The sequence below is a fragment of the Nomia melanderi genome, chromosome 8 (assembly GCF_051020985.1).
Source record: "Nomia melanderi isolate GNS246 chromosome 8, iyNomMela1, whole genome shotgun sequence".
Classification (NCBI taxonomy): domain Eukaryota; kingdom Metazoa; phylum Arthropoda; class Insecta; order Hymenoptera; family Halictidae; genus Nomia; species Nomia melanderi.
The window spans coordinates 8598620-8617970 of NC_135006.1; the positions used below are offsets into that span (position 1 = coordinate 8598620).

General features: G+C 34.6%; 1 protein-coding gene across 2 annotated transcripts in view; it reads left to right on the forward strand.

Moving 5' to 3' along the window:
• Positions 1 to 19351, forward strand: part of LOC116426414 (neural cell adhesion molecule 1) — a 211849-nt gene that overhangs the window by 141532 nt on the left and 50966 nt on the right. For both annotated transcript variants that reach the window (XM_031975292.2, XM_031975293.2), the window contains one exon: positions 1413 to 1730. In XM_031975292.2, coding sequence (XP_031831152.1) covers positions 1413 to 1730 — 318 coding nt within the window. The remainder of the gene's footprint in view (positions 1 to 1412; positions 1731 to 19351) is intronic.

Below are 19351 nucleotides of genomic sequence, written 5' to 3' on the forward strand. Positions count from 1 at the left end.
AACACGATACATTTATAGTGCGTGAATTCAATTGAAAAAAAGTAATTGAAGCTTACTACATTCAAGTATTATATTGTATAATTGGTGGATATCGTAAAAGTGTACTCAGAAATAGATTTCTTGATTTCGTCATGTATTCACCGGATTTTAACTATATGGTTTTGTGACCATGCGCGTGTAGGTACAGATTATTTGTCCATGGTTTCCTTTTTAAAAAATATGACCGTATTTTTTGCAGTTAATATATTTTGTTCAAGTTCCTTCTTCGCGTATGTTGCGTATATTGGTTTACTGACATAAATTTAAGAATGTAGTATAAAAAATAAATGTATCAGCTAGCAGTACTTACAAAAGTTATAAAAAAAACATTTCAAATTTTTAAGACCATAAACTTACAGATATTAGATTAACTTTGCTTTCTAATATGTATAAATTTTGTATTATTATTAATAAGTATGTGAAATAGACAATTTATTTCAATTTATCATGATAATAAGTGATTCTATAGACGAAGGAGAAATGTTTAATGTAGAATATCGGCTATACATTGCAAACAAAGAGCATTCGAGATGAAGTACAAGATTCAAATTATTTAAAATTCTCTATGGTGTGCATATAACACCCATTCTCTAGAGAGTATTATGAATTCTGTTACATTCTTGAATGCAAGAGAATTTGATTGTGAATTCTAAAATACATTCCCATTATCTCTCAAAAATACTTTATCGTACATTTGGTTTAATGATCTTTGTTTTCTCACTGAAAACAATATTCTAACCAATAATATTAATATATAAATAATAAACTAATTGTAAAAAACATAAAACAGGAGACTGTAACATATCTTGTATTTCAGTTGCGTTTTTATTTTCTATAATTTGAAGTAATTAAACATTCTTATATTAACTGCACTTAGTCATCAGCGACATGAACAATCTATTCCTAATATAGTTTACATTTAATTGTGTCTAATAGAATCTATAAATCTATGAAATGTGCATTGCAGTGATAAAAGCTTTTCGATAATAACGCACCATCTTGAATTCCAACACTATAGCCAATTATAATTAATATAAAAAATACACTTAAATTCACGAATTTACTTCAGTCATTCTTTTATAACGCTAGAAAATAATTTCATATGGATCACCCGGTACATTGTCCATAAATCCATCACCGTTCCCCAGTTTTATCTATGGTTTCATTCGCGTGTAATCGTCGCGACCGATGAAAAGAGTATTCAGGAAATGGTAAATCATTCAGACCATCGGGATTCAATTGGCGCTAATCAATCTTTCACCTGTAAATCACCGGCATCGTTAGTCGCGCGCATAGATCATCCTATTCTCATCCAGCAGACAAATAATCAATCCATATTTCCGGTGATTCAATCATGCACGCTGTTCGCACAGTGCCTCCGTCGAAGCCGGTGATACGGGACGCGACGACGAGGAATATCTCAAGGATAGAGGAACCCTACAACGAGGGAAGTGACGTGAACCTGATTTGCGAGGTAGAAGGTGGCAGGCCGCCCCCGAAGCTGACGTGGTACCTCGAGAACACCGTGATAGACGAGTACTACGAGTACAACACCCAGTCAGGGCGAACGGTTAACCACTTGTGTTACCCTGAAGTTGGCCGGCAACACCTCAAGACTCGGTTGATCTGTGAAGCCAGCAACACCAACTTGGTCTCACCGCTGACGAGAGTGGTCATCTTGGACGTGAATCGTAAGTAATCACAGATTTCTCGGATTTATTCTATCATAAGTAGGGGACTGTGAGGGAATTGTGAATATTTTAGGAAAATAGTAAACTGAACGAATTATTTCAATACTAATTAATATTTTTTTGTTGGGAATAAAGCATTGACTATTAAATTACGAAATTAACATGAAAAGTTATTAGATGTTTTTCAATAAATAGGGGAGAATGGGGGAATTGTGGGTGTATCAGGAAAATAATAAATTGAACCAGTCATTGCGATACTAATTAATCTTTTTCTATTGACAGTGAAACATTAACTGTTTATTTACAAAATCGATACAAAAAATTATTAGTCATAAAATTATACAAGTTAAAACTTAAACAGAAATTAAATGTTTGATAACGTAACGTTTCTTCATCGAACGTTCCGCTTCTGGCGCACGGAAGTATAATATTAAAATATACAGAAAATTGTCCCAAGCATTATACAAAAATTAATATCATATTTGTAAATGAGTAATTAGATATTAATGATGATCGGATAATTTTTAATTCCACTAGAAAAATTAATACAGATTCAGTTCTGCTGAAATATTTCCTTTTGTTCTGAAGAGTATAATAAACTTAAGAGAATCGATAATGCAATACAATTTGTAACAAATTGTCAAGCTTAAAGATAGTTGCAATAGAATTTTTAAGTTTTCGGGAACGTAGTGACTGCACTAGCTGTGGACTACGTATTTTAACGTCAATCTTTTCACAAAATTTAGGTCACGAACGTAATTCCTAATGTACTATCTTTATCTCTGGAGACCTTCTTTTATTCCCATCTTTCCAAATCCTTCTTGGATTTTCTTTTTCTATCGCACAATGTAACGACGTTGTTACCTTAATCTCTTCGCTGCTTGGAGTTCTGTACACTCTAAGAAATTAAGCGATCTACTCGCAGTAACTCAGCGATAATTGTTTCATACCTCGCAGTATAAAACTAAAACTGAAGACTTACTTGCAAATAATCAAGATTTCCTGTGATTCTATTAATGATTTAAATGAAAAACGATGAAATAGAGACTGTGCTTGAATTATTAATACGTTTATTTTAAATAAATTCGTCGGAATTTAAAATAACTAATTTTATGTATAGAACTGTGAAATATATTTCTTAATTAATTTACACGATGGAAGTAAAACGTGGCATTACATTAGTATGTATTTATAATTACAGTTTGAAGTTAAAACAAGATAGGCGTTTTTAAAATTATTATCAATCATACGTTACGTTATTGAACTATAAATCCTTATCAACTTATAGTTTGTAAAGACATTCATAAAATGAATAAAATAAATATTATAACAAACTGTCATCATTTTTTGTATTATATTAAATCCACTGAAACTATGAACGGAAAATTATATTGTATTTTATCTTATGTTTTGAATAGTTAAATGCAAAATTGTAGCTGTTTAAATATTCACTTATGAATTATGTTAAGGATGGTCCTGCTTTTATTCTCGGAATAGCAAAATTTAATCGTATATGAAAATGAGATTGGAGGAAGGTAGAGTGTACGAGGGAAATGCTAATGAGTTATGGAAGAATAAATTCAGTAACATTGACCTATTGTAGGTATTTCTATTCTAAAATTACCCATAAAGATATTTCCTTCATTATCTTTATTTCCATATTTCCGTGAATTATTTTCACATTTTTAATAACTGCATTACTATATACTTGAAATTATATTTACCAATGATAAAATGGAACCTTTTCAATATTAGATCGTCCCATTAATTCATTACCTGCTTCAGACGGATACTCATTGGAAGATCGATATTCAATATGAAACTTTAAATTCATGGAGGAAGTATCACTCTTCTGTTCGGAAACTCTTTCTCATCTCATTGATACCCTTTTCACCGACGCAGTAAAGATTCTTTCATTTTTTATTAAAATTCTACTTGAAGCACCCTTTTCCGACAATGTTTGTTAATTTTTTATTCAATATGAAATATTTAAAGGTATAACGTAGTCGATAATTCATGAAGGGAATATCTGAATAATTTGCAGGATATTAAAAAGTTTGTTAATGTAATTCACATTTATTGTTACATACTGTCACATGATTTTCAGCGTTATTACAATAATAAGTAAATGCTTATCATTTTACAGTTTTTATTTATTTGTCGAATTATTTTAGATAAACATACATGTATTCGAAATGATTCAAATGGAGCTCAACTCTGAAAATTTAAAGGCAACATATTTCTCAAAAAATATTATCTTCATTATTTGTGCGATCTTCATCGTTTCAGAAACATTAGATATTTTAATAAAACTCTCTTTTGCAACGTTATATATAGCCATAAAACTTATTTCTATTAAACATACAAATATTCATTATTTCTCTGATCAAAGTTTAACACATTTGCGCACATAATTTCCCAACGTTTATAGCTGAAAACTGCAAGAATTTACTATTCAAATGTGTATAAATATTAAAAATATATAACTGAACTACGTTGTCAACGCTTAGTTACAAATTTTAAAAGGTCGTGGGATTAAGCGGCATACTTCCAACAAAAATATAAAATGCATTAATATCATTCTTCTAAAAAAACAAATGATACGGGAAATGAAAAATGACGTAAGACTTTTCTGTTAGTATTCTTACAAAAAAATGAAAAAAATGACGTAGTACTACGTTATCGACCTCGAATGCGTTAATAATAGCTACGCTTCTCTATTCGTAAAAACGTTTTATTCGCATCGATTCCATTTATCCACGTGCCACTATTGTACGCTTGATATATGAAAGTCGTTAAAATGTAAGGTACAACACTTGCACGGTAAATTGTAAGTGGTCAGGATCGTGACATCGGTAACGCAAAGTGGAAAGTATTGCCGTAGCACACAGTGTTTCTTATGATCAGTGGTTCCCGTCGAGAGTTTCGCAATAAAATTATGCAGAAACCAGTTGCTCCTGAGTCGGATCAACGCACGGGTCACATTCTAAGCGAGTCTTACGCACATGACTCGCGACAGACAGTTTGGTTTTCAACGGTTTCAGATGCAAGTATGCATGGCGCCAGCGAAGTCCTATTAAGAAAGACTCTGTGTCGAGAATTTATATGTGGACAGAGACCTTCTCATGTTCTCATGTCACAGTAGAATTTCCATATTACCGAAGATTAATTTCTCTGTGCGAAAGAGAATGCGAAAGTCTCCACTTTCCGCTAGATACAAGTTGTTCTAAAACGGGCAACAAATACCTTAAGCAATGGTTTTATAGGCCAAAGCAAGATGAATGTGAAGGGTATCGAAATTATAGTTTGGATTGTGTTTCCAAGTCATTAATGGTAGAAAATTCCTCAGAGTTATGACGTGAACAGTGGCGCTTGTAATATGGATCAGTATGAGCAGAAATAGTAACGCATCGTGCTGGAGACGTTGACATTAATATTAGACGCAGACATTAGTATTATATAGTTAGTACTAGAATTACAAATTAAATTGAATCATTTTAGAATTTTTATTTTATAGTTATAGAAATTACAATGGTGATTTTATATGACGGAAATTTAAAAGTGTATCGCGATAGATACATGAAAATATACGTAAAATACAATATAAAAGATTAAAGTATGTATAGTCTCGTTCACAAGTCATCAAGCAGTTAAGTTAATAAACGCAAAATATTAAACAATGAATTTGGTAGCAACCAATGATTATTTTCAGCTAAAACTTCTTATAATCAGTTTCCGAAATTCTTTTCTACTTTTCAACATCTGTATTCTATAAATGTACTTCAATCGTACCGAGTTCACTGCACACATAATTCTCCATTTTTCTAAAATAATCGCGAATGAAAATACAATTCTCCAGTCAGATTTTTTAAATACTTGCAATTACATCACAATGTATATTTCCTTCGAACCAATCAAGCACGCAGTAACACACAGGCAATAGTGCACGCACCTACGACCATGTAACACTTGAAAAAGAAAATCATTTCGAAGACTACTTCAAAGGCGCCATCACGCCATCACGCCAGACCACAACATCTCCTGAAACTTCGGGTTCACTTAATTCGACAACCGTCGGGTAACAGCTGGTTTGGACTTTGTATGAAAGAGATCGCGCGAACAAATTTCAACTGCAATTTCAAATAATCACAGCAAAACTTGGAGAAAAGAAGACTGTGCTTCGAAATAAAACGCGCCGCGCGATTTGTGGTCCGTTTAACCTAGTCCAGCGTAACGCGAATCAGCCTGGTAGAGTTATCGTTCTATCTACCATCGCGGTTAAACAATTCTCCACGACGATTTCGCGGAGGCCCCGAGCGAGCGGGTCACGTAGCCGGTGAACGCCTTTTCACGTGGTCCTGACGGGACAAGGTGTTCACGCGCTGAACCTATTAGTCGTCTGCTCAAGATTGCCCGTTGAAGATAACGGTAGCGCCTCTCGCAAGACGGATCAGTGGATCGCGTGCCTCCTGGCCTCCGGCACCGGTGCCGTGTTCCCGGGGGAGTTGTTGCGTGGTGTTCCGTGTTCCAGGGGTTGTCGGTCGATAGAAGTGACGGGCGAGCGTGCGGCTTATGGTGCATTTACACCAATCGAACGAATGCTCGTTCGACCCCCGCCACCGATCAAATTAAAGTCCAAACGACCATTCGTCCATTCTCGGTAAACGATGCTTGTTTAATTTTATAAACGATTGCTGAAAATCATTGAATCCTGACAAATTTAACGCCTCGCACTCTAAAAGTGATACTTATTGTTAGCCGTTACTTGGCTCGATACGATGTAAGTTTGATATTTAATACTAAGCTTTGTATAATGCATCGATACAGGAAATGTGTAGAGATAAAATAGATTTGTTTGTTAATTTTTGCGTGATTTCTATGTAAGTTGGTTTTAAGCAATGGGATTTATATCTTATTAGAGAAAGTTAAAATATTTTTAGTGAAATACTTGTGAGTGTAAGAAATTAATGTGTAAGCAATCAAATTATCTGGAGTGCACGTTTTTGAACGAAAATTTCATAAGTATGTAATTAACCGTTTCACTTATATGGACACTTCATATATTATACTATCAGCAGTAAAAATGCTTATATTTTTTTATGCCAGAGAACAGTTTTTCCTCTAATGAATACTTATAAACGTAGTTCAACTGTATCTAGTTTGCTCTTGAGCCCATTTATTTTTTGCTTAAGAGTTGTTGTTTGATATTCATACAACGTGATATCGCATGCGGCCCTTTATGCACAAAAGGCTGTACATCATTAGTGTAAACGCACCATAACGAGCTTCTACGTTGTTTCACACGCCTCCCTGTTGTCCAGGTGTACGGGGCGAAGAATGTGCGACTGGCGATGTCACAATACTCGTGTATAATCAGCCCAACAAAACGAGGAAGTACACATAAACAAAATATTGGGTTATTTAAATCACAGCATCAGTTTACGTTTTACGCTTCAAAGAGAATCCACTACGTTGACTTATCTTGTGACATCACATGTGGAATCTTTCTCTCGATATCTTGGCTTTTTTTCGATTCGTACACGAGTATGCAATAAGACCTACTATAACGAGACAGATAGGTTCCGGGTTATAGGGATTTCGCGTTATACGAAACAAAGAACGATACTTTATATAGTCAAATTTTTGCAACTTCAATATTTGTTTGTTGTTCATTCCCTACTGGGTCTACTAGTGTTATTTCCTTATAAAGAATCTCTTTTTTATCGGTACCTTTATTTTTATTTATTATTTTTTAAATCGTGATATACGGAAGCAATAGCACAATGTTTACTTCAGAATATGTACACGTTCGTATAACTGAGAGTAAATAAGATTTTATACGTTGAAAGCAAAAAAGAATCAAATATGTAGATAAACTTAATAATTAATAATAATTAACTTCTATCGGAACAAATAAAATCGCGAGGTAGAGGTGATTGGTGATCCTCTATTATTCAAAGAGTTTTGTCTCACGATGTGTTCGGATTAGGGAGGTTCTCCTACACTCCGCCTTCGGCGTTAGCTCCATTAGCCATCGGTTTAAAAATACAGAGAGGCAAGGGAACTCTTCCACTCATGACACTCGGCTTTGGACGCATGCTCATTATTGGTGCGCGCCGAGGCCCGAGCGTCATGAGTGGAAGAATACCCTTGCCCCTCTGCACTTTTAAACTTAAGACCGATGCAGCTAATGTGAGAGGCGTAAGTATCCAGGAGTACTGCATTATACGTGGTCCTACTGCACACAGATTGGCTCTATTAGTGTATATGGTCTAAGGTAAGACTGTCCAACATTTTAGCTTGCCTAAGCCTCATTAGAAGAAGACGGGTTTTTATGGATCACACATAAATTAACACATTGTTGATCGGCAATTTTGCGTAGAAGCTATCCCATGTCACCGGTTCTTATTCCCTAATTAAATATAGAACCGAAACAGTCTAAATCAACTTTAATATACTTTATTTACACATCATGAATTGAAATGAAACTTTGGACATATCTTTTATACAACTTTCAATATTTTGCAATATTCTATGTTACCTTGCTTTGCAAAAGCTGGAATAGCTAATGGGACCGGTCAACAATTTGTTGACAATTTTGTCAATGATTTTTTATTGGGGTGCATTCACAACCGTCCTGGACTACAGGTTAGATAAACCTAGCCTAAGGTGTTTAGAAAGAATGCATCCAGAGTGTCGTAGGGGGCTGTGTAAAGACTGGCTTGTGGATGTTCGATTCCCAAGGACTCGGAGTTGCGGCTGTAAGACAAGGGTTGGAAACCATAGACGGGGGTCGGGAGGTGGAAACTACTCAAATCGGACGATAACGATAATGTAAACACACGTAAAACCATTAGGTACTTGAGGTGCTGTTCGTGGTGTTCACACGCGGCGCCTGATCCTGTCCGTTGACCCACAGACGCTCACGCGCTGTTTAGGGTGGATACGAGGTCAGAGGGTTATTCAGTTGCGTGATGAAGCGAGTGGAGATAGATACTCACTGACGGATCATTTCCTGATTAACACCTTGCCTATCGAAACGACACCCGTAAATGTAAGGCCGAAGAAATTGATTTAGCCCATAAATGATACCATCCAAGGAGAACAAGTTAATGGCATCATTTTTATGTTTATAGCGAAGCACGAGAGGGCATGATATAGTTTACGATAGCGTTAGTATTGTGAATGGTCTGGATGAATGTTCAGACGATGAATCGTTATGTTGTTTAATAGTATCGAAATAAGAACATGTTTCATAGTAAATGAATCGGAAATTGAAAAGTCAAGATTTAGCATAGCGATTACTTTTTTAGAACTGCGTCACTTCCATGCGCACGTAATTGTTTAGAAACTTTATAAGGTGAACAATAATTTGATGATGGTATAATGTAATAGCCAAAGAATTTCAGTGATGTATTGATAAGTAAATTTACAAAACATGAAGGATATAGATAAAATTCGGAGGTTAAATATTATTTGTACTAGTAGATTTACTAGAATTGATTGTAAGCTTTAGTACGAAGCTATTGTTTTCAAAACAATAGATATACTGCATCTATAGAAAAGGTAACGAATTAGAATACACTCCCATTCATATCATTACATTAGTAAAAGTAAAAAGCAATTTTTAAAAAATTATATTTACGAAATCCGAAATCCGTTAAATTGACAGGTTTCATAAATCTACTTCTAATTAATTACTGCTAAGTGAGTAATACCGTATAAATCAACGTATTACAAACAAGATGCTTCGCCTCTAATATCCATACAAAATACCCAACTATACCAATCCGTTTATCAAATTCAAGAGTGTGATAATGAATGTATACTCGGATCGGACTAATGCAATCCTATTAATCGATTCCGAATTTCCTCCCTGCTTCATTAACACTACCGTGGCTCAAATCGGTCAAATGACCGGTTTTAAAACTTCATTCAAAATTTTTCGTTTCCTTTTGTTCATTTAACTTCATATAAAAAAATGTATTATATAAATTGTTTACCTTTCTTTTGTAGCCAACCATTCGACTGGTTACGATAGAAATGAGTATATACAAAGTCCCGGTACAGTTAGTGTTAAATCGAATAGGGTTTGCGCTCGTTCGAAAATCAATTATCCTCTTCTATTTAGATTAATCCCGACAATTCTCATTAGACGAACGTTTCAGTTCAGCCATCTGGGAACAATTAAACCCCTGACGTTTGATTAGTCCGCGTTGAAGAACGATCAGAAATAAACTTGAATCTATAAGCATGACCTATTCACGGTTTGTCAATTTCGGCACGGGCACACGGAGCTTTGTTGGGAGGCGTGCACATGCGCGTACAATTTCGTACGATCTCTCGGGAGTTGCCTATTAATTCGTGCCACTCCGGGCTGTAACAAGTTTTATTCAATCAAACAAATAATAATAAGCAATCACGATCACGGTTCTGCGAGGATGGTCGTTGATAAATTCGCGCTTAATTGCTCGCCTCGCATTAGTTCCTGCATTTCAATTTTAAGCGATAGGTATCCTGACGGTCACGATGGCTGCACTTTTTGTGTTTCCTTTTTCTTGCGTGAATGTACCCACTGGATGAAGCACAATTTTTTTTTCGTGTTCCATCGGTGAGCTTCCGCGATTGAGTTTAATCAAATTTTCATTGAATCCGGGCTCTACAATTGTAGATCGGATTATCCGATAACTTGTTACGGAATGAAGCTTTATGCATCGATTTTTCTCTTTCGTTATTCAACAATTTATAATCCACTGGTACTCCTGTTATACTGGTAACGTCAGTGGATCTGGTGCATGACGCAGTTGCTGCGTGATTACTAATTCGAAAGTAGCAACCCCTGGAAGAGGAATTAAACATTTGTCACGCAAATAAATTGACCATGAAGAGTAAATAATTGCAAAGAAAATGTAGTGTTCGTTCTTAACCAGTTTGAACTGAATAATATTTATGTGCATTAAACTCGATTGAAATTCTTCACCGCGGACCACATTCAGTATTATACGGCAACGGGTTAATATAGACGAACTTAAACATTTTTATTATTGTTGTTCCTTAATTGAATACCATTGTTTAAACTTCCATCGTATACGGCACGAATTATAACCTAAATCAATAACTTGTCTCTTGAGACACGTCATAAAATCGTATTCATGCAATATACGACTGCTCAATTATTTTAGTTTGCCAATCGGTCGGGAGATGCGCTGATGATATTTGCAACGTCGTTAAACTCGGCTGACAAAGGACTATTGATTAAAATCCACGTCCTGCTTGTTATCTCGAAATTGATTTTTGAAAGCTTCCTTGCCAGCCGTGGGCATTAAGCGGCCGATTAAAACGATTCTACAAGATTCAGAGCGACGGCATTAAATTCCCTTCGGATCGATAGCACGCGATACGATCGCAAAAGTAAAACAGGTCACGTTATAGGCATCTCGAATATGTTCCACGGAAAACACGTATCGCGTTAACGGTATCGGGCCGATTTACAGGCGACAGTTTAACAAATAATTGCCCTTTTAATACTCGGCCAATTTACGTGACGCGCTGCCAATTAAGGTTTAAAGACTGACCATAAACAGCCGTTATACAATTAATAGGTGTCGCGAATTCTGGCGCCGCTAATTCGCGCGCCCGGCTAATATGTGCATTCACGTATGAGTGACACGTCCGTGCAAACGTGAACACGCGCCAAACATCCGCGACTATGCAGACGTTCACTCATAATATTTACTCGTAAGTGACAACCACCGTAATGAGTCACCTTTCTGATAATACAACTATTATTTTGCTTGACAAATTGTATTAACCCCCTGCCCTATGATTTATACAACTACTTTATCGTCAATAAATTATTAGAAAAAGAAAAAAATGTTGATACTTATTCTACATCTACGTTTACTCAAAAGAATAACGATTGATGATACAAAAGTAATATTTAATTTATGTTAGATAACATTCAGATTTATTAAATTCAGTTTAAACTTTTTGCCACGATACGAATTGATAATCCAATTTTTTGATAAATTATTATCATTTTCTTTCATTCGTACTCGTTAGTAGCTGTACGTATTGCGGAGAGTGTATTCATAAAGAGGTTAAATCAATCGAAGTACGGAGAAATGAACCATCAAAAAGTCCCAAATTAACATCCGAATTCATTGGAGTAATAATGTTTGGTAAACAAAAATGAATATAGATATTATATGTATATAAACAGTTAATGACGTTTGAAATTTACAAAAAGGGACTTTTCGTTAAGAGGAATTTCTTTATTTCACGAATTATGTATATGAGTGACATAAAAATAAGAAGAAACGGCACATTACACTCATACAATGTCAAAAATTAAGAAACAGAATAATATATTCAAATTTTTGTTGACTGTTCTATAAACTCGATAGATTTTGAGATTACTACTGAAAGTTTTTATAAGCGCCCAAAATATTTACCTAGGTTGATGTTTCATTTATAGTAACTTTCAAAGATTGACGTCAGAAAGCTTCAAATTCTAACTTCACCAGTTAACTTAACTTCTTGTACAGTATCGTATCAGACTATTGTCGAAAATTTCAAACAGGGATTAATATATGTAAATGTTATTATATTCATTTGAATCGAAATTAAATGCTACTTTCGCACTATTAACCCTAATCGTACCACGTGTTTTTATAACGAATCATACCACGATGTGACTCTTAGTCACTTATGAGAATAAAAGGAATTATTAAAAAGTTATTGTTTTTGTTTATAGAACCCAAATTTTAAAAGCCCAAAAAAGCTTTTGGAAATGCAATATGAAATAATCAAAAAATGTAAGTAAAAATTCAAATGTGACTCAAGGTTATATCGTGGTCCGATTAGGATTAATCGATAATCATAAGAGTAAATATGGACATAGGACAAACATAGAATTCTTCTTCCATTCTTATAAATTATTAACGATCAAACAGTTATAAGCATAGCCCAAGAAAGCACAGGATAAGGGGTGAAGTCAGATTACTCGTACCAGCAAATTAATAAGAATTGGTGCCATTTTAAGCTTCAAGATGACATGTATAGTCATAAAAGACAGTTAACTGGTTAAAAATGAATACAACCCGTCTAAACCGAACATGAATATTTATCTCGAGATTTTAAAAGTCGATTCTGGTCAAGCAGTCAGGTCTCGACGTGTCCATTCGGGTCAACGCAACTCGTTTTTATCGGGCTTATAATTCAGGTTAGCTTAAAGTCAGTTTTAAGGGGCGCTGAGCTGGCCGTTCAGTGTTCTGAAAGGAAGTGCGTGGCCAGGAAGGCTTTTAAACGTAGGACAGGGCAGAATGCGCGCCGATTTGCGAGGAATTATTCCAATAGAAAAAGTCGGCCGTTACGATACACACGCACGGCAATCTGGAAGGGACTCGAGTGGCGTTCGCTGTGCAAGTGCGTTGATTCATGATTCCGATTGTTAACTCATGTTAATGGAAATCGCCGCCGTATCATTGCGAGTCTATAAGTTCATCACGTGCGATGCTTATACACCTCGGTTAATATTGATGCCGAATAAATCCCACCGCGGATTCACTGGAAAAAATACACTTCGTAATTGCACGTGCAACTGTAGCGAACTATAGACGGTGGGTATTGAATATTTAATAATGAAGTACATAGACAGTTCTCTCGAGTTCAAAGAACAATTCACGGATAGGTAAAAACATAGATACAGATTTAGTATAAATATAGGAAGTAAGGAAAGTTGTGATTCAATGTTATTGGAAAAGATATAGTAAATGTAATGAATAATAAGTGAAAAATTATAGAAGTTATGTGTTATCGTTGTATGAAATGCAACAAAGTGTTTAATGAGCTTGCATAAATATATTAATTTTGATAGTAATTATTGTGAACATATATTTTACCCTCTGATATTCCGTGATTATTCTGATGTACATTCTATTAATTATTTTATTTCGTATTAGGTATTTTTTCGCAGATATTTAGTGTATATAGTACAATATAGATTAATGATTATGGAATTTTATTATTATATTTGACTACTCAGTTTTTACGTACATATATATTTATTTATTTTCATATGACGCTAATTAACATAACGCTAATAAAATTAAATTAATTTTTAAGTAAGCATATAAATTGAAAACACGTAGAGTCCATCTAAGTATCTATTTATGTAGTCCGTCTATTACTGTTTTATTTGTCTTATGATGTTCATTGCATTTTCCAGATAATTTAATTTGATTTCAGTATATACGGTCACATATAGTATTTCCACTCCTGTATGTTTATTACTGCTAACGATTCAATAAGTACTTCAGTTTCTCTTAGCACCGAATTAACACAACTTATAAATTTAATAAATTGATTTACCATGTCGAAAGTAATGTGGTGTTGATATTTTCTAATTGGATAATTATTAATGCATTTATAATGTATGAAATGAAAAACATACAAAGAAACGACTGGGATACCTTTTTCATCTACTCATCACTAAATTGTTCACTTATAATTTTAATTCTCGAAGAATATTTCTGCCGTTTGCTTCGTATACAAACATGATTACGTACTCATGGTACTGTCAAAGTACTCGAAAACGAAGCGTAAAGGAAATTACTTTCTTGTATGTGACACGACAAGGAGTCAGAGTTCTGATTGAAAAGCTTTTAGCCACACAGTATTCGATAAATTTCGAGACGGTCATTCAGGCGGTGCCCTCCATCAGATTTTTCTTCTAATTGATCGGAGATAGTGCGGTCAATGTTTTTTCGTTTCTCGAAAGGCAAGAAGGCGTGATCACGCTTGTTGCGACACGCGATGCTTCGTGCTCCAAACGATACACTCTCTGACTCCAGTTTTGTCGTTCTTATCGAAGCTTGATATGTGTTTCTGACATGTTTCGCACGAAACGAACTTTTATGATTTTTGCGCAGAATTTCTAAGACGTCCAAGAGTAATTGAAAGTTACAATCGGTGGTCTTCAATCTGCATTTTCTGACAGTCATTTCAATATTTTGCTATGCCGTGCTGCATTCAACTCCTTGTCCTATGACTTTTTTCTCAACTGTGCTGAACAGAGATATTTTATTCTATATACTTATTCTATTTCTACGTTTACTCAGATGCATTACAATTAATAATAGGAAAATAGTATTCAATTCGGACTTGGAAAAATTAAGTGATATTTAGATTCGTTCGATTCTATTTGAAATCTTCACCCCGATCCGAATACAATATTGTAGAGCAAGGGATTAACATTCAGCGACCATTCGTATAATCAATTAAATCGTATTTTCTACAACATTAACAGTACGTATTAAAATGAATATGTTTTAACACTTTGAGTGGTGCATTTTTCAGAAATGTACCACATTTATTTATGTAGAAACCAATTCTGTACTTTTTTTTTGTGAATATGTTGAACGCAATAACGAAACGTTATTTTTTAAACATAATGAATATACACTATTACACAAAATTAAAGAATTATTATATCGGTAGACGTGCACGATAAAAATAAATGATCACGTGAATAAACTATTGCAGTCTCGCGTACCCGAATCTGCACAATTGTTTCTTAAGTCGTCGTCCAATAGAATTATTAGGGGCAAGCAATGTATATACAATCGTGGTGAACCAGTTTCCGTCCAATTTTAAGCTATTAGCCGCGCCGCGCCGTTTGAAATCGGTCTTCTAATCGTGCTCCCTCTTTCCGGGCCGTAGGAAATTCCGTTTAGTGTACAAAGGATCATCCATTTCCAGGAATGAAGATCTTTAGAAACGCGAATATACGAGCGTATACGTACGTATGTATGTATCCGACGAACATAAGATGAAAGGGATTGGGGGGCGCCGGGGCTGAAGTTGAAGGGAGGTCAAGAAGGATCAGTGTATTGGTGCACAGTGTAGCGGATAGGCCACGAAACGGAACGGAGGAACCAATTTCAGAGAAGTGGCTACTGGCTAATGGCAATTAGGGGTTGTACAAGTGGCTGGTTGCGGCGGCGCATAAGCGTGCGCTGGAATTTACGAGGCAGCCTGTACGATGGGCAACATGGTATTACAGATCGTAGCAGATACTACTGGGCTTTTGTTTTCGGTCTCGATCGTTATTAAATTTTGCCGAAGGAGCGGGGAACGAAATGGACGCGGATGAACGGCCAGTAGGATTTATAATATTACGATCCCTTGCAGGCATAGTTGCTACTCTGAATTTTGTATTCTTCGGAAGAAGGGAGAAACTGGTTTTCATCATGAATAGATATCGTTATATGAATATTATTCATTAACGAGAATATTAGTTTTATTAAGCGCTTTCTGTATTACTGATCACATGGAAAGTCGTAACGTAATTATAAATTAGGCGATGATTGCAGAATGGTGTCACGTGAATCAAGGGTAATACTGTAACTGTTCTCTAGTCAAATTATGGTTAGAAGATTGCTACTACGTGTCAGTGCGGGATTTATAATCGGTTTTTGTGAAAATGTGCTGAAACTTATGGTGCTAAAACCAATAACGAAACAGTTAATAATAGTTTCAGATATGTAAGTGAAGTAAGGCTATTATTGGTAATATTTTACTTCATGTTCTCTTTTATATACAGCACAATTATTCAGATAAACCAAATATATTTCACAGTATTTACTCGACTTTCTAATGGTAAAGATATAAACATAATAGTTTTCATATATAAATAAATGAATGGTATATATGTGAGTATATTTATCTTTTTACAAATAACAGAATGCATAAATATAACAGGGATTGGAATTTTTATTTAAGCGTTCGAAACCGTGATCTTGAATGATGACTTTGTGTTACGTGTTTAATAAATTATACATAGATTAGTTTTGTTGTTACCGCTTACCATAGGAATCAAATTAATTTTATAACGTTCTACTGCTTTCCGTTTCATTTGATTTACATTTTCAACTACTTTTTTCTTACAGTTCATAAAGTAACTATGCGCTCTCGCTATTTTTTCGGTGCCGGTTGGGAGGTACGGATTACGTGGTCTTTTTTTCTGGAAAAAATATCCGGACTACGGGCGATCGGTCACACGTGGTTCGCATCGAACAAAACATGAATTTTCTTGGTTCTCCACCAAAGCACTTCAAACGCAATTATTCAACAAATGCGATACCAAACGGACATCGGGAATTTATAGGGTGTTGCACGAGAATTCCTATATTTCCATGAAAGTTAACTTTGATTTCAAAGTGTTGACAGTACTGTAGAATTACCTGGATTATTAACACATTACTTACTGGCAGCTAATTAATAAGCTTTACATCATCAGTGTTTATTAACCAGCAGTCTATAAATCAATTTTCTGAGTCTTAAATACTTAATACCTTGTTTTTTAATATTTTATCATTTTAAATATTAATTCTTGTGACAAGTATTTTCAAAACAGTTTTGTTACCTTAGCTTCCATATACCGTGTTTAGTAATCACGATTAATCTATAAACAAAGTAATGTTTTAAGTTTTATTTTAGTTTACTTATTTCTAAACTGTCTAGTCTTATGTATAAATCCGTTTTATTCATAGACAGTGAGCAATGTGTTAAGATCAAATTATAATACCCTACGAAAAAGAAAAACACTATATATAACAAAATAGTTCTTGCGAATCAGAACAAAGACGTTAAACAGCAGTAGTTACGATGACATTCTTTATAAAATCGTCAGTAACATGATGGGAAAACTGTAAATACAATTTACATAACAAATTTCTGTTGGAAAAATTAGTCAAATATATTCAAATAACATTAGTATTTCGACAATAGTATGTTTTCTTGAAAATCTTCAGATGCAGCGTGAAGAAAATACATATAAATTTACAGAAGTATTGAATATACATAATAGTGATTTGGAAAAATTAAGGATTAATTTAATGTACTAAGCGACACTCTATTAAACATAGGTTGTAGGACATACCTTATTCCATTTCGTGATTAAGGCAGTCTAATATCGCACGCAATAATTGCAATCAATAGACGATCCACGATTTATAGCTGATGGATGTGGACAGGCACTAGATATATGTGTTGACCATGACAGATGTATACGTTCCAACCTATGAATTTCCGCAGGTAACGCACAAGCGATGACATTAATAGGAAATTCAATATTCTCCGCCGTTCGCCAGGCAAAACCCTGTGTTAAAAGTCGCTAGTGTAATTACAGTCAAATTTTTGTGTTCGAAAAATCTATGAATATCAAGACAAAACAGATAATAGATATCAATTCTTTATGTGCCCTTTGTTAGAATCTACAAATGTGAACTTTGGAGGAATACAGAAATCAGTTAAACATCTGAACTTTACATATACACATATATTACAAAATTTTCAATTTCTCGAAAAAATTGAAAGTTTGAAAAGTTTAAAGTTTGAAAGCCTGAAAATTGGATAATTTCGAAGTTTGAAAGCTTGAAAATTGAAAAAGCAAATACTTGGAATTTATTTAAAAACACCCACTCACATCTCGCATCGCAGCTGAAATCTCTGTAAATAGATGTTTGTTGTCTTCGTATAATTGTATCAAAAGAGAAGACATAGATTAATCTACCTTACTAGGTGTTACTAAAATGTAATATTTTCAGAACACAAACACAATACTCTTATAGAGTTTACGGAAACTTACCCTGTTCTCTAAATGCTTCTCATCGGCGTTCGTTCCTCGCGAAATTAGACATTCCCGTCTCATAGACACTCGGAGCGAGTCGTTTTATCCGGAGGACGAAAACGGGGCGAAGCTTCAACGGAATAATTTGCAGTTTTCACGAACTGCGGAGGTAAAGAGGATAAGTTCGAAAGTGGCGGTGTTCACATAAGTTAGTTAAAGTTAAGTTGTTCAGAGGGAAAATTTGTTTTTGTAAGTAGGTGAAAGTTGAGCATATAATGCGCTTTATAACGATCTACGACAAGTTAGGAATTCTTACGAGATTTTAATACACACGCCATTCACCCCTTGCTCCACCACTTCTTTGCTTCTACAACTTCTTGTACCTCTATTCTTCATCACACAAATCAAATTATTTTATGACCTGACGCGATGCTACTCCATTGCACAACAATTCCTCCTCCTTTTGACATTCTTAGCGATCTCTCATCAAAACATCACGAGCTACTGCGTACAACTTGTTTTATACAAGAAAATGTAGGAAACTTAAAAAGGTAACATTAGAATTGCCGAGCGTTTAACCTGTTAACTGTGGAATTTAGTATAAAAAATCTCTCGTTCGCAATAAAATAAAAAAAAAGAAGTATGTAAATACTTGTCAAACGCAGGACAAATGCACCTAGGTATATTTTAATGATAAAACCAAAGCAAAGCAAAGAAGAATTACATGTTTATCTGAAGAAATAAAGAATTCATCATTGAAGAATTAGTATCATTTCAAGCTTTAGGATGACGTGTATACTTGTCAAACGCAGTTAATTGGTTAATATGATCAATATGTAATCGTTATGAGAATTGTAATAATAAATTTTATCCGGTTTCTTCGTAGATTCATTATAGTATTCAAGTGAAACTATTTATTTTTTGCTATTTCGAATATTTAACATCCTTAAGATATCAGTAATCGCGAAATAAAAAAACTGAAATCCGC